Source organism: Musa acuminata, chromosome BXJ3-6 (assembly GCF_036884655.1).
Source record: "Musa acuminata AAA Group cultivar baxijiao chromosome BXJ3-6, Cavendish_Baxijiao_AAA, whole genome shotgun sequence".
Classification (NCBI taxonomy): Eukaryota; Viridiplantae; Streptophyta; class Magnoliopsida; order Zingiberales; family Musaceae; genus Musa; species Musa acuminata.
In genome coordinates this window covers 12,112,960-12,125,063 of record NC_088354.1, presented here as the reverse complement: position 1 = coordinate 12,125,063, position 12,104 = coordinate 12,112,960, and the positions used below count along the sequence as shown (strand labels likewise).

The following is a 12,104-nucleotide window of genomic DNA, read 5'->3' as shown; positions in this document are numbered from 1 at the left end:
TTATGTTTGAGAAATAGTACTGTATGGATCAAGGAATTTGCCTTCTCTATGCTATTATTATTCATTGAATACACAATTGTCAGGTGAGAAATCTGTATACATATCAAGGTTCGTTGTATCGTACCGTACCGACGTTTCGATCTGGGCTCGGTATGGTACGGTACCGATGTATCGAGCGGTACATCAAGGCGTACCGAGCAGTACACCCTGGTATATCGAGCAATTTTATATGTTTTTCATATTGTAGCATTGCTACAGTATAATATTGTAGCACTGTAGCAGTGTTATAGTAGAGTACTGTAACGATACCGGACGATTCACATATCGATAATTTGTCGGACCGGTACGTACCGTCCGATACGGGTGGTACGCTTCGGTATGACAGACCTTGATACATATAGTCAAAGTTTTTGGCTGTGATTGTGGGCATCATGATTAATGATTTGTATTCGAGAAATTAGATGTTACTAAATGATTATAAATGGTTAAAGCTTCGAAAAGGAAGTTTTTGAGGAATTAGTATTACATCTTTTCAGAGATGACTGATACTCCAATTTGTCTTTCATCTACAGGACTAGCAATGGACTGCAATTCCACAGTCACCCAACTCCATATCTCCTTTGCTCATATGGTTTGGTAACTGAGCCCCCTTTGCATTCAATTAAATTACAGGCATCTGAGGTTTCAGTGCCGAAGGAAAAATGAATCCAAAATTGTTCTCAGTCAATAAAGATCAAACCAGTCAAGCCAAGTCACTGTAGGTGCTATTAATGGCCATCCTCTCCCACCCACTACCCATTGGCTTTATAAGGACTCAATTGCTCACATCTGTGGATGCTCTCCTCTTCCTCTCACGGAAACCCACCTTGCTTCACCGCTGCCACTGACCTCTGATCTATTTCCTTTCTTCTTCTTCTTCTTCTTCTCTCCCATACATTGGCATCATTCCTCAGCTCTACACAATGGCATTCTCATACCATGAGCATAATAACCCTTCCTTTGTGGAGTTTGCGCATCTTCCATGCACGCCCACCGAGATTCCCTTCCTCCCACAGCAATTGGAAGACGTGACGACCAGTGCTTCCTCTTGCTTCCTCCACTGCTACTCGCAGCTGCCGGTAGCCGATGCCACTGGCTTCGGTAGCAGCGGTTCTCTTGACATTGCCGGTTTAAAGCCTCCTTCGGTTGCTAACCAAGTTGGTCACGCACCAATGGTGGGCGAACCCAGTGACGGCGTGGCCCCGCAGCCACAAGGATCTGGAGAAAAGAAGAGAAAGATCGACAAAGATGAGACCAGCTTGATCGCCGGTCGAGCCAAGGTAATAATAGCATCAGGAATCATCTGCTGTGCTGTGGGTTTTCATTGATGGCGAGCTGAGCTGTGGTTTTCTTTTGTGTTGTCGTGCGAATTAGGAAGGCAAGATTTGCAAGCAGAGAAGGCTAAGGGAAACCGACGACAAGAAACCTAAAGCCGACGACACGAAAGCTTCGAAGACTTGCGGGGAGTCTCCCGCGGGGTATATTCATGTAAGAGCAAGGAGAGGTGAAGCCACAGATAGCCACAGTCTCGCAGAAAGGGTACGTACACAGGGTCTCTTCAACATCATCCTCTCGCCAATTTGGATATCGTTCTTGCAATGGTAATGGCTTCGTTCATGGTGCTTGGCTTTCAGGTGAGAAGAGAGAAGATAAGCGAGAGGATGAAGGTGTTGCAGAGTCTCGTTCCCGGCTGCGAGAAGGTGCGGATGTTGAATCTTCTTCTCCTCATATGCTTTCTTTAACCTCTGTTCTATCATCATTACCGAGTAGGTTACTGGGAAGGCGCTCATGCTGGATGAGATCATCAATTATGTGCAGTCCTTACAGAACCAGGTCGAGGTAAGCCAAGGTCAACAATGAGTTGACAACAGCCTTCTCCTTCCACGGCATAAGCTAACCCAATCCGATCACCTGTCTCCAGTTTCTCTCGATGAAGCTCGCTTCTCTCAACCCCATGCTATACTTTGATGCAGACTCTGATGAGTACATGAGCCAACCAGAGGTAGGCTAATCAAGGACCACATCGATCTCTGTGCTCTGTTGCTGGACACAAGTCTAACATGTTGGTTTCATGTTGATGGGTAATTGGTAGAAGATGATGAAGCTGCAGAGATCAGTGGGAAGCATGCCACTGCCAATGTCATCATCTACTGTGCAAGCCAATCAACTTCAACCCATAGCTCTAGAGAATGGTGAAGTGATGAGACAGTCAGCACAATTTTTCCTGCAGGGCCAAGGGACCACTCCCTTTCCTCAGGTTTGATGATCCTTTCATCAGAAAGCTCATATATGGTTTGGTTTGACACATTATATGAGAACAGAAGTCATGTCCCCAATTACCAAGTCAAGACCATCTTTTTCCAGGGTGGTAGCAGTTACATGATGCAGGCCATGGGCGACCAAAGAGAGGACACCAACTCTTCTTCCTTCCAGTAGTCAGTTGCTCGGTGAGAGAGAGAGTTGATGGGTCTTCGTTCCTCAATGGAGATTGCAAAGTAGACGTCTGAAGAAGAAGAAGAAGGTGAAGCTGGGGAGAGAAAGGAGAGCCGACACAAAATAAAGAGCAGATCTTGGGAGGATCTTTGCTGTTGGCCTATTGGACCATTGGGATGATTCACAGATTCCGAGAGAGGTAGCTGATGTAGGTGGAAAATAGTAAAAACTATGTTTACAACATTGTCTGTCAGTAATCTTACAGTGTTACAGTATGTGAGAGGAGATGAGAGAGAGAGAGAAGGAGAGGGTGGTCATTTGCATCATAGGATGCTGATATGACAGCCGTAGAGTTTGCCTTTGGCCTCTGTGAATAATAAGTTCCACCTTTTGCTCTGAAGTCAGTGACTTCCTTCTGCAACTATTTGGCTCGGTTTGAGCTGCCGTAATCCATGTGAGGTCTCATCGAGCAAATGAAATCTTCAGAGAAACTTGGAAACGAGAACAGATCACATCACAAAAACTATTCCTAGTCAATGAGCTTTGTCGAGGAGACAACAACGTCAACTTAATTGCTTTGTTTGCCGACAAAACATCATTCAACCCATCCACAAACGCGAACGCACTTTACGATTGAGATCCATGCATGCTTGATTGGAGCCATGGATGTTGGGGTTTTCGTCCTTCCTTGCGTGTCATACAGCAGAGGAGTCGAGTCTGGAGGAATGAATGCAGTGCGCAAGGAAATGATATCTACTTGAAAGGAACCTACGCTGAAGAAGAATCGACTCGTTGTTTAGGTCACACGTCAATCCGATGGACTGCGACGCGTATCCTTCGACGTGCTTCCATAAGCATCTCTGCGTCGGCATCGTTTGAGCTTTCCACCCATCAGAATCATCGAGGCCAAAGCAGGGAGTCATGATCTCCATGGCCAGCGATGGCAACCTCACCGTGACACCGCAACAGGCTCGCTGGGTGTGGATTACTTGCACCATTCAATGCTTCTGCTGTTTCCCGGGACCGGAGGATGGGATGGTGGGGGGAACTCGGGCTGCGGCCCGGCCGACATGGGTCGGTGGCCGATCCGGGTTCGGTAGCGACCGATGGGGCCGGGAACCGAAGCGGCGGCCGAGGTGGAGCAAGCCGGCAGGCGGCATGGCGTGGAGTGTGGCGTTGTCCATAAGAGGAAGAGGTCTCCGCTTGGGGAAGACGACAGAAGGTCGTAAATGTCGGATGATGTCCTTATGCGAGCCTCCCTTCTTGTCCATGAAACTGCACGCCCCTCTCATCCCCCACATGTCCATGTTCTTGATTTGTCCTTCCATCCCTCGTTGGCGTCCGTCGTCTCTAAACCACACCACACCACTCCACTCCACACCAATCAATCTCTCTCTCTCTCTCCAGTATACAGTAATATGCTCTAACTTCTATTTCATTCTAAATTAAGTATCTTATAGATCATATAAAGGTTAACGTTCTGAACGAGATTGACTCTGCGACGCTAATTGACGCGTCAAATGTCGAATGATTTCAGACTCTGAACAGCTAAACATTTCGATGGGGGGTTAAGATGTCCAATCATTGCTTGTGGGGTTATATGTGTGGAGTTGGAACTGCTCGGATAAGCCGCAGAGGACAATGAACGACTGCATTATTTAGAGAGGTGTGCTGAAAGGTAGGCAGAGTGCATTGTAGATGAACGACGCTTGCATTTTGTCTGTCCCATATCCATTAAGTTAAACTCACAAAGTATATGAATCAGAGATCGTTTCTTGGGATGACTCACTATCGAGTCATCCCCGCAGAGGAGGATTAGTAAGTCGATATAAATGAAGAACCATCGGAAACTGGGTGGAAAGCATTGTTGCACAGTTGGTGGATTCCAAGTAATTATTTCATGTAATGAAAACACATTAATAGAGGAAGGAAAGGCCAGCAGATACAGATGTATGAGAACATGAATCACACAAAAGTGTCACAGCCAGTTTTGGCTAAAACAATTAAATTTGGTCCAAACTATTTTAAATCTTTTGAAGACAACCTGCCATCTGGTTTTTGTCGAAATTTTTTTTCCTATTAGTGCCCTGCCATACGAACGGGACTGGATGTCGTAAACATGAAGATCAAACGGTGTAAGAAATTGAGCAGCAACACTTTACCTGCTGCTTCTACAAGGATTAGTAACCTGCAGCTTGGCATTTCACCACAGAGATGCAGATGATGTTGTTGATTCTATATGGGAATGGCTTCAGGTGTTGATTCGGGCGCACCACTCCCACCACTGAGAACCGTAACGTTCCCATCGAAGTCGACATCCACAATTGCCGAGTCTCCCTCCTTAATCTCCCTGGCTAGCATTTTCTCAGCCAAGCTATCCTCCAGTAGTCTCATTATGGCTCTTCTAAGGGGCCTAGCCCCATAACTTGGGTTGTAACCTTCCTCCACCACCCTATCCTTAAATCTCTCCGTCACTTGAAGTTTTATATCCTTCCCTTTCAGCCTGTCAAATACCTCCTCGAGCATTATATCAGCAATCTCCTTGACCTCCAGTTTTGTAAGCTGTCGGAAGACGATCATTTCGTCTAGCCTGTTCAGGAATTCTGGCCGGAAGTACTGCTTCAACTCTTCCGTGACAAGGCTCTTGATTCGGTTGTAGCTGCTGTCCTTCTCATCATAGTCAAGATCAAAACCAATTCTACGCCCTCCCTTCTCGATCACACTACTCCCGACATTGGAGGTCATGATCAGGAGGGTACTCTTAAAATATACTGTTCGCCCTTTGCTATCGGTCAACCTCCCATCCTCTAAAATCTGAAGCATCATATTGAAAACATCAGGATGGGCTTTCTCTATCTCGTCAAAGAGAACAACTGTATAAGGGCGACGACGAACAGATTCAGTAAGTTGACCACCCTCGGTGTAACCAACATAACCAGGTGGGGATCCGATGAGTTTGGATACGGTGTGCCTCTCCATGAATTCACTCATGTCCAGTCGGATCATGGCTTCCTCAGAGCCAAAATAATAGGAAGCTAGTGACTTTGCCAACTCTGATTTACCAACACCAGTTGGACCAGAAAATATGAAGCTGGCAATTGGACGGTTGGGATTCTTGAGACCGACACGAGCTCGCCGGATGGCACGGCTTATAGCTTTGACAGCCTCGTCCTGGCCAATGACACGCTTGTGGAGGGTTTCTTCCATCTTGAGGAGGCGGTCAGACTCGTCGGTGGAGACTTTCTCCACAGGAATTCCAGTCCAGGAAGACACAATGTGCTGGATGTCTGCTTCTGTCACCACAGGACCTGAATCACCTGCCTCGCTCTCCGCTTTGCTTCTCTCTTTCCCCTTGTCAATTAGGGCTGAGATCTGAGCCTTAAGCTCCATCTCCCGATCACGCAGCTCCCCTGCCTGTCCAAAAAACCGAATCAGATAGATACTTTAGGATCACATACCTAGGAGCAGCTACAGGATACACAAACGTTACCAGGTATTATTCAGTTATACTGCTTAAAATACATGAATAAGATGTACTCTTAGCGCAATCAAATGATAATATTCAAAATTAAATTGGAACAATTGATGTACCTTTTCAAAATATTGGCTGCGGACCGCCTCATTTTTTTCTTTTGTAATCTGCCTTAGCTCTCTGTCAAGTTCTCTGGCGTCCTCAGGAAGCTGTCAAGAACTAGTTTTGCTTAAAACACAATTGGCAGAACATCAAACTAGAGAGTATAATACCTTACCTTTGCATGACGAAGCCGAACACGAGAACCAGCTTCATCAATCAAGTCAATTGCTTTATCAGGCAAGAAGCGGTCACTGACGGCACAGCAAAATGTATAAGAAATGTTAAGTGTATAAGAATAACCTTTGCATTAGTGACAGAATATGAAGTCTTCTGAAAATAGAAAGGATTTGCACTGTTCCATGGTCATTTCTTTTCATCTGTTAAACCAAGACGAATGAAGAAGACTAGAATACTCAAAGAACTCATAGGATAGCACAGTAAAGCACAAGGGAAGAACTACTGACTTCAGAAAATGTCACTAGGAGAAAAAAAATATAGCAGTGAATACCAAAAGAAGGTGTTGTGCAATCATCAAAGTTCATCAAGAGTCAATTAGACACATCAAAGCTAAATCAATGAAGAGTCAATGGAACACAGACTTAAACTTTATCCACTAGAAAAGAAATTTCCCAAAAGAGAATTTGCTTCACTTTTTTCCACCATGGATGATATTTTTCTTCTCCAACATCAAAGAAAAAAAAATAAAGAGAGAACAATACCAGTGGAGTCATTAAAAACTATCATCCGTCATTTGGGTGTTAAATCTCCATGCTTCTAATACATACATAAATCTTCAACCATTTACTTGCTTGTTTTTGAATCAAGCTTAAGAACTAGTATCTTCTAGTACTTGTTTTTTTTTTATACTTCTGTTATAATTGTTCTAGGCTCAACTTGCACTAGTATCTTCTAGTGTCATATAAGTAAATTATATGACACTAACAGCAAAATGAACATTTGTTAGGAAATTAATCAGATCACTACATTTCAATTCATTCTCATAGGCAATAAATGCCTCGTATCTAAAGAAACCGAATCCAATAACAAGATAGTATTAGTTTGAATCAACTAGAATATTATTATTCTAGCATTAGAATGGACAATTCATGTGCACACTGAACAAAACATGTAAATGTTGAGGCTCCAGAATTTCACTGTTTTACTCATCAAGCTAGCAAAAAAAGTCCTTATCCAATGAATCCTCATCACCTTTTTCTTTTAAAGAATCTTACAACCACTCCATCTAATTTTTTGTTTTTCAGTTGGAGATTTCACCAGTACAAAACAAGAGGTTAGCAAAAATATAACAACAAAAGAAAAGAACTCTATGAAATATTTACAATCCATTCCAAGTACCCAATGAAGTAAACAATGAGTAAAGAACAAAAGTAGAACAGTATTATTTAGGCATTCATGCTTCCATCCATAGAGATAAGGGGAAGAAAATAGAAGTTACAAAACATCCAAAATATTTAGTTGTGTAAAACAAGTAGAGATAATGATTGTTAGATTTGGATAAGTATAAAGGACTGTTAAAACATAGCTCACAGACCTAATATATTGAAAGGACAACTGAGCAGCAGCAACTATAGCTTCATCAGTGTAACAGAGTTTGTGGTGAATCTCATATCTTTCACGAAGCCCTCTAAGAATTTGAATTGCTTCATCTACTGTTGGTTCTGGTACTTTTACAGGTTGAAAACGTCTTTCCAGAGCAGGATCTTTCTCAATATGTTTCCTGTATTCATCGAGTGTTGTCGCTCCAACACACTGAAACAAATTAGCCAAAGAATCACTGCCTTAAGTCATTAAAAGCTTAAAGCTTTCCATGAATGAAAACAACTGGTTCATAACATATGAAGATAGATCATAGATGATGAAACAAAGGAAAAAAAAAAAAACAAATGCATACACTATACCTGCAGTTCACCTCTTGCAAGAGCTGGTTTCAAGATATTGGCAGCATCTATAGCACCTTCTGCTGCTCCTGCTCCAATTAATGTATGTACTTCATCAATGAAGAGTATTATGTCATCACTTTGTTTAATTTCTTCCATCAACTTCTTTAATCTTTCTTCAAACTCTCCACGATATTTAGTACCAGCGACAAGAAGCCCCATATCAAGGGTAATCACCTACATTTAAAGTTAGTGTTAATTATAACAAATTTAAAGACAACAGTGATACAGACAGGACAGTCTTGCAACCAACATGAAATATTCTTCAGCTAACCAGACATGCTATTAAACAAGGACAACGTCATACTGAAGCACAGATGAAAATTTTGACAAGAAGAAGCAATCTCAATAAAGGAAGCATGATGAAGCCTATGGCACAAGGAATCAAGATATACGAGCTGACGATATGAGGCAAGGGCTTAGATGAACCTCAACCTACAACTACAAGGATACATTATGCATATAAGTATAAAATGAAGAGAAAAAATCCAACAAACCTTTTTTCCTTCGATTGTTTCTGGAACATCTCCATTAGCTATACGCTGGGCAAGTCCTTCTGCAATGGCAGTCTTTCCAACACCGGGCTCCCCAATAAGGCAAGGATTGTTCTTCGTACGCCTTCCAAGAATTTGTGTAACACGTTCTATCTGCTCCTGCCTGCCAACAACTGGATCAAGTTTGCCCTGCAGTGTAATTATCTGCCTTAGATGATTGTTTTGTAATAACAACCAGGACGAAACAGAGTGGATGGCAAGAAAGAATACCTCCTCAGCCAACTTTGTCAAATTAGTTCCATACTCCTCAAGAGTAGGCATTTTATTGCCACTGCTTCCCCCCACAACCCCAGCACCTACAGCTTCAGTGCTTTCACCAACCATTCGAATTACCTATTCCATAATAAGCTCAAAATTCACATCACTTTTAAAAATTTACAACAACGAAGAACATGGACTAAACAAAAATTTGCCTGGGTTCGTATGTTGCTTGGATCAGCTCCAAGACTCTCAAGCACACGAGCAGCTACACCTTCACCCTCATGAAGAAGCCCAAGAAGCAAATGCTCAGATCCTATATAATTATGACCTGAAAATTCACCAAAATATGTGAATCAGTCAAACTTAACACACAGGGAAAAGAAGAAATGCATTCATGTGATCATGCTTGTTAACAGCGTCTATCTGCAGAATTCATGGATGAATGTTGCTGGAGTGATTCAGAAGGCATGAGAACAAACATCCCCTTAGGAAACAACAAGCATTCTGTGGGGAGACAGTTAATCCGTTCTAGTCAGGGTTTTGGGGACAGCTAAAACTAGAGGTTACCACAGTGGTTTTTAGCATGCACATATGTATCGAAGGCAATGATGTCCTTGTAGAGATGCTGGGTTATCCAGAAATTCCAGAAATCTTTGTATAAATAAATGAAGTATACCACCACAGAAATCAAACACATTGCTGAAAAGCTCATAATGTATATGACACCGTCTATGTTGCCAGAAACTGGTCACAAATGGTTGAGATGCTGGTGCTGGTGCAGGTGCAGAAAATGGCAAAATCTAAAAACATAGGTGCACTCGTTTGGTTCAGTGGCTGAAGTGGCATTGTGACATATTGGCAACAGTAAGAGTGAGTGCGGGCAACGCACCATATGGCTGGAGGAATCCAGGCTGGCTAAGGCAGAAATGCAATGCAATGGCAACAGTGATGGTAGTGTGGCAGTACACCATATGGCCACAGTTATCCATTGGTTTTGTTCGGTGGGAAGTTCAAAATTCCATTGGTTTTGTTCCGATGAAGTGAACCAGAAAAAACTCTACTTATATAAGTCCATTTCCTAGATTAAAGGGAGTGGAAATTGTATCAATCAGTTAACAGACTCAAATTATGTTGTCAGTCATTTAAAGCTTTTGCTTTGAAGTTGATGGTATTTCAATGCTGAATTCTATATTTTATTATGCTTCACCTCTTACTTTGACTGCAAACTAAACAAAAGTGCACTAGATTCACGTATAGTAAACTGCATTTCTAACATGTCCTGAGTTACATGAAAAAACAAGGGCACTAAGATTGCATGGTCATTTGAAAGGGAAATTTGAAATGAACTAGAAACAGAGCAGCATATATTTACATTAGCAAATCAGAAGATAGGTGATCATCAGTATAATGCTTTCAACAAAGTATTACAAGTTTATAGAAACAGGAGTTAAATGACAGGTTTAAGACAAAACTGTCTGCAGGACAGTTTAAGTACCAAGTTGACGAGCTTCCTCTAAAGATAGTTCTAAAACACGCTTTGCACGTGGTGTAAAAGGTATCTCGACAGCAACAAATCCACTTCCCCTTCCAATAATCTTTTCCACTTCCACACGGGCATCCTTAAGACTAATTCCCATTGATTTCAAAACTTTTGCGGCAATACCAGTCCCTTCACCAATAAGGCCTAACAATATTTGCTCTGTTCCAACAAAGTTGTGGCCTAGACGTCTTGCCTCTTCTTGAGCAAGCATGATAACTTTAATTGCCTTCTCCGTGAATCGCTCAAACATAGCTTTGGTGACTAATCGACTGGGTCTTCCCCGTGGGTTAGTTACATATCCTGAAACCACTGAATGAAAATCCTGTCGATGTCTTGAAGAGAACAAGTTATCTGCAACTCGCAAGCCTGCAAACCCTTGCAGTCTTAAGGGATGCATTCGCAGCTGGCATATCATTCTGTCACCCCTTTTAGCCTTTCCAGAACCTTGAAGCTGACTGTGGCTCCTGTTCATGATGACAGCAGGAAGAACTGCCGACTGAACCAAAGAACCAGCCATCTCTGCTTCTAATAATTAATAGGAGACAAATAAACTTAGGTGGCTGCAGTACCTGCAGGCAACAAGATATTGTTAGACATGAATATTAGCACCTTCTTATATCAACAAATTATTATCTCAGATAATTGACCACATAGTGACTAGTACTATTGGAGATCTCAAGCTTAATGCCTGAAGGTAAAAGGTAAAAGGAAAAAGGAAATGCCATAAGGTGACAGGTAAAATTTAGACAAACAAGAATGGTAACTTGTGATTTTTTTTCCCAATCTCTACCACACTCACTCCTTTTGCATATGATAACTTATGATCTGTCTCCATACTCTTTCAATCTTTTGAAATTATTTCAAAATCACAATTTACCAAACAAACTTTTGTTTATGTTCTCAAGAATATTTTTTGAGGAATACTTTCTTAGGAATGCATCCCTCGGATTGAGAATAAGTATGGATCGATAACAATGCTAAATAATATTTTCTCCAGTTTGAGATGAATTAGTGCCACGATTTAGAAAGAGAGAAAATCAGAAGAAGCTCAATCCAAGCTTTCTGGCACCTCAAAAAACATAACCTTTTCCTTGAAAAGTCTTGAACAAACATTAAGCTACCTAGAATGACATTGTCGCTAAAAACCTAATACACGATACATGTAATCATTAACCAAAAAAATGCCCTGATGCTCCCAAAGCCTCCCAAGTTCTACGCCAACCAGACACTTGAATTCATTGTCTACACTATATATCATCCAAGAAGAGATATTGGTATAAACCATGTGCAAGACAACAATTTCAACTACAAAATAGCTACATCGCATGAGTTAAATGCTATTTACAGAACATCTTTGCGTCCGATCACATGTAAATCTAGATTCCCAAGAGCAACCCAATGCAAAATAAGGAAATGGGAGATCAACAAGATGATGGAAGCAGAAACATAACAACCCAAGAACAGAATCGCCGGAATGCCTCCGCGAGGATCAATCGACACAACGACGACTCATCACCGACATTGGCAATCTTTGAGCTAAACAAGCAGATGAAATCATAGACGCGATGAAATCTGGCGCTGACCGAGTAAACGAACCCTAAGAGCAGATGTAAGGGAAGGTGAGGAGAAGCGGACCACCCGTCACCCGTCCTTTCGTGACGAGGGGACGAAGGGAGAGGAGGCGGCGGCGAGGACGCCGAGAGGAGCGCGACACATTTATAGCTCTTCCCAGAAGACCTTCTCTGGACCATTAAAACCGTACACCATTTGTACCTTCTTAGTGATTGGATCTACCAATGATCTAT

At 42.2% G+C, this 12,104-nt stretch overlaps 2 protein-coding genes across 4 annotated transcripts; one reads left to right on the top strand and one right to left on the bottom strand.

Moving 5' to 3' along the window:
* The first annotated feature begins 829 nt into the window (after window positions 1-829).
* On the top strand, window positions 830-3,108 carry LOC135639963 (transcription factor BC1-like). 2 transcript variants are annotated; one of them, XM_065154004.1, is made up of 7 exons: window positions 830-1,319; window positions 1,414-1,578; window positions 1,674-1,739; window positions 1,810-1,878; window positions 1,961-2,041; window positions 2,135-2,296; window positions 2,404-3,108. In XM_065154004.1, exons 1-7 carry the CDS (start codon window positions 963-965, stop codon window positions 2,473-2,475), a joined length of 972 nt encoding a protein of 323 aa, XP_065010076.1. In that variant the 5' UTR covers window positions 830-962; the 3' UTR covers window positions 2,476-3,108. The 2 variants fall into 2 exon arrangements, with proteins under 2 accessions (XP_065010076.1, XP_065010075.1); XM_065154003.1 differs by having other exon boundaries at window positions 2,132-2,296.
* Window positions 3,109-4,412: 1,304 nt separating this feature from the next.
* On the bottom strand, window positions 4,413-12,032 carry LOC135583999 (chaperone protein ClpC1, chloroplastic-like). Of its 2 annotated transcripts, none has more exons than XM_065154067.1 (10): window positions 11,896-12,032; window positions 10,255-10,868; window positions 8,972-9,087; window positions 8,769-8,891; window positions 8,502-8,687; window positions 7,966-8,181; window positions 7,599-7,816; window positions 6,222-6,297; window positions 6,064-6,153; window positions 4,413-5,886 (listed from the first exon to the last, which is right to left on the bottom strand). In XM_065154067.1, exons 2-10 carry the CDS (start codon window positions 10,814-10,816, stop codon window positions 4,708-4,710), a joined length of 2,766 nt encoding a protein of 921 aa, XP_065010139.1. In that variant the 5' UTR covers window positions 10,817-10,868; window positions 11,896-12,032; the 3' UTR covers window positions 4,413-4,707. The 2 variants fall into 2 exon arrangements, with proteins under 2 accessions (XP_065010139.1, XP_065010138.1); XM_065154066.1 differs by having other exon boundaries at window positions 11,754-11,976.
* Between the last annotated feature and the right edge of the window lie 72 nt (window positions 12,033-12,104).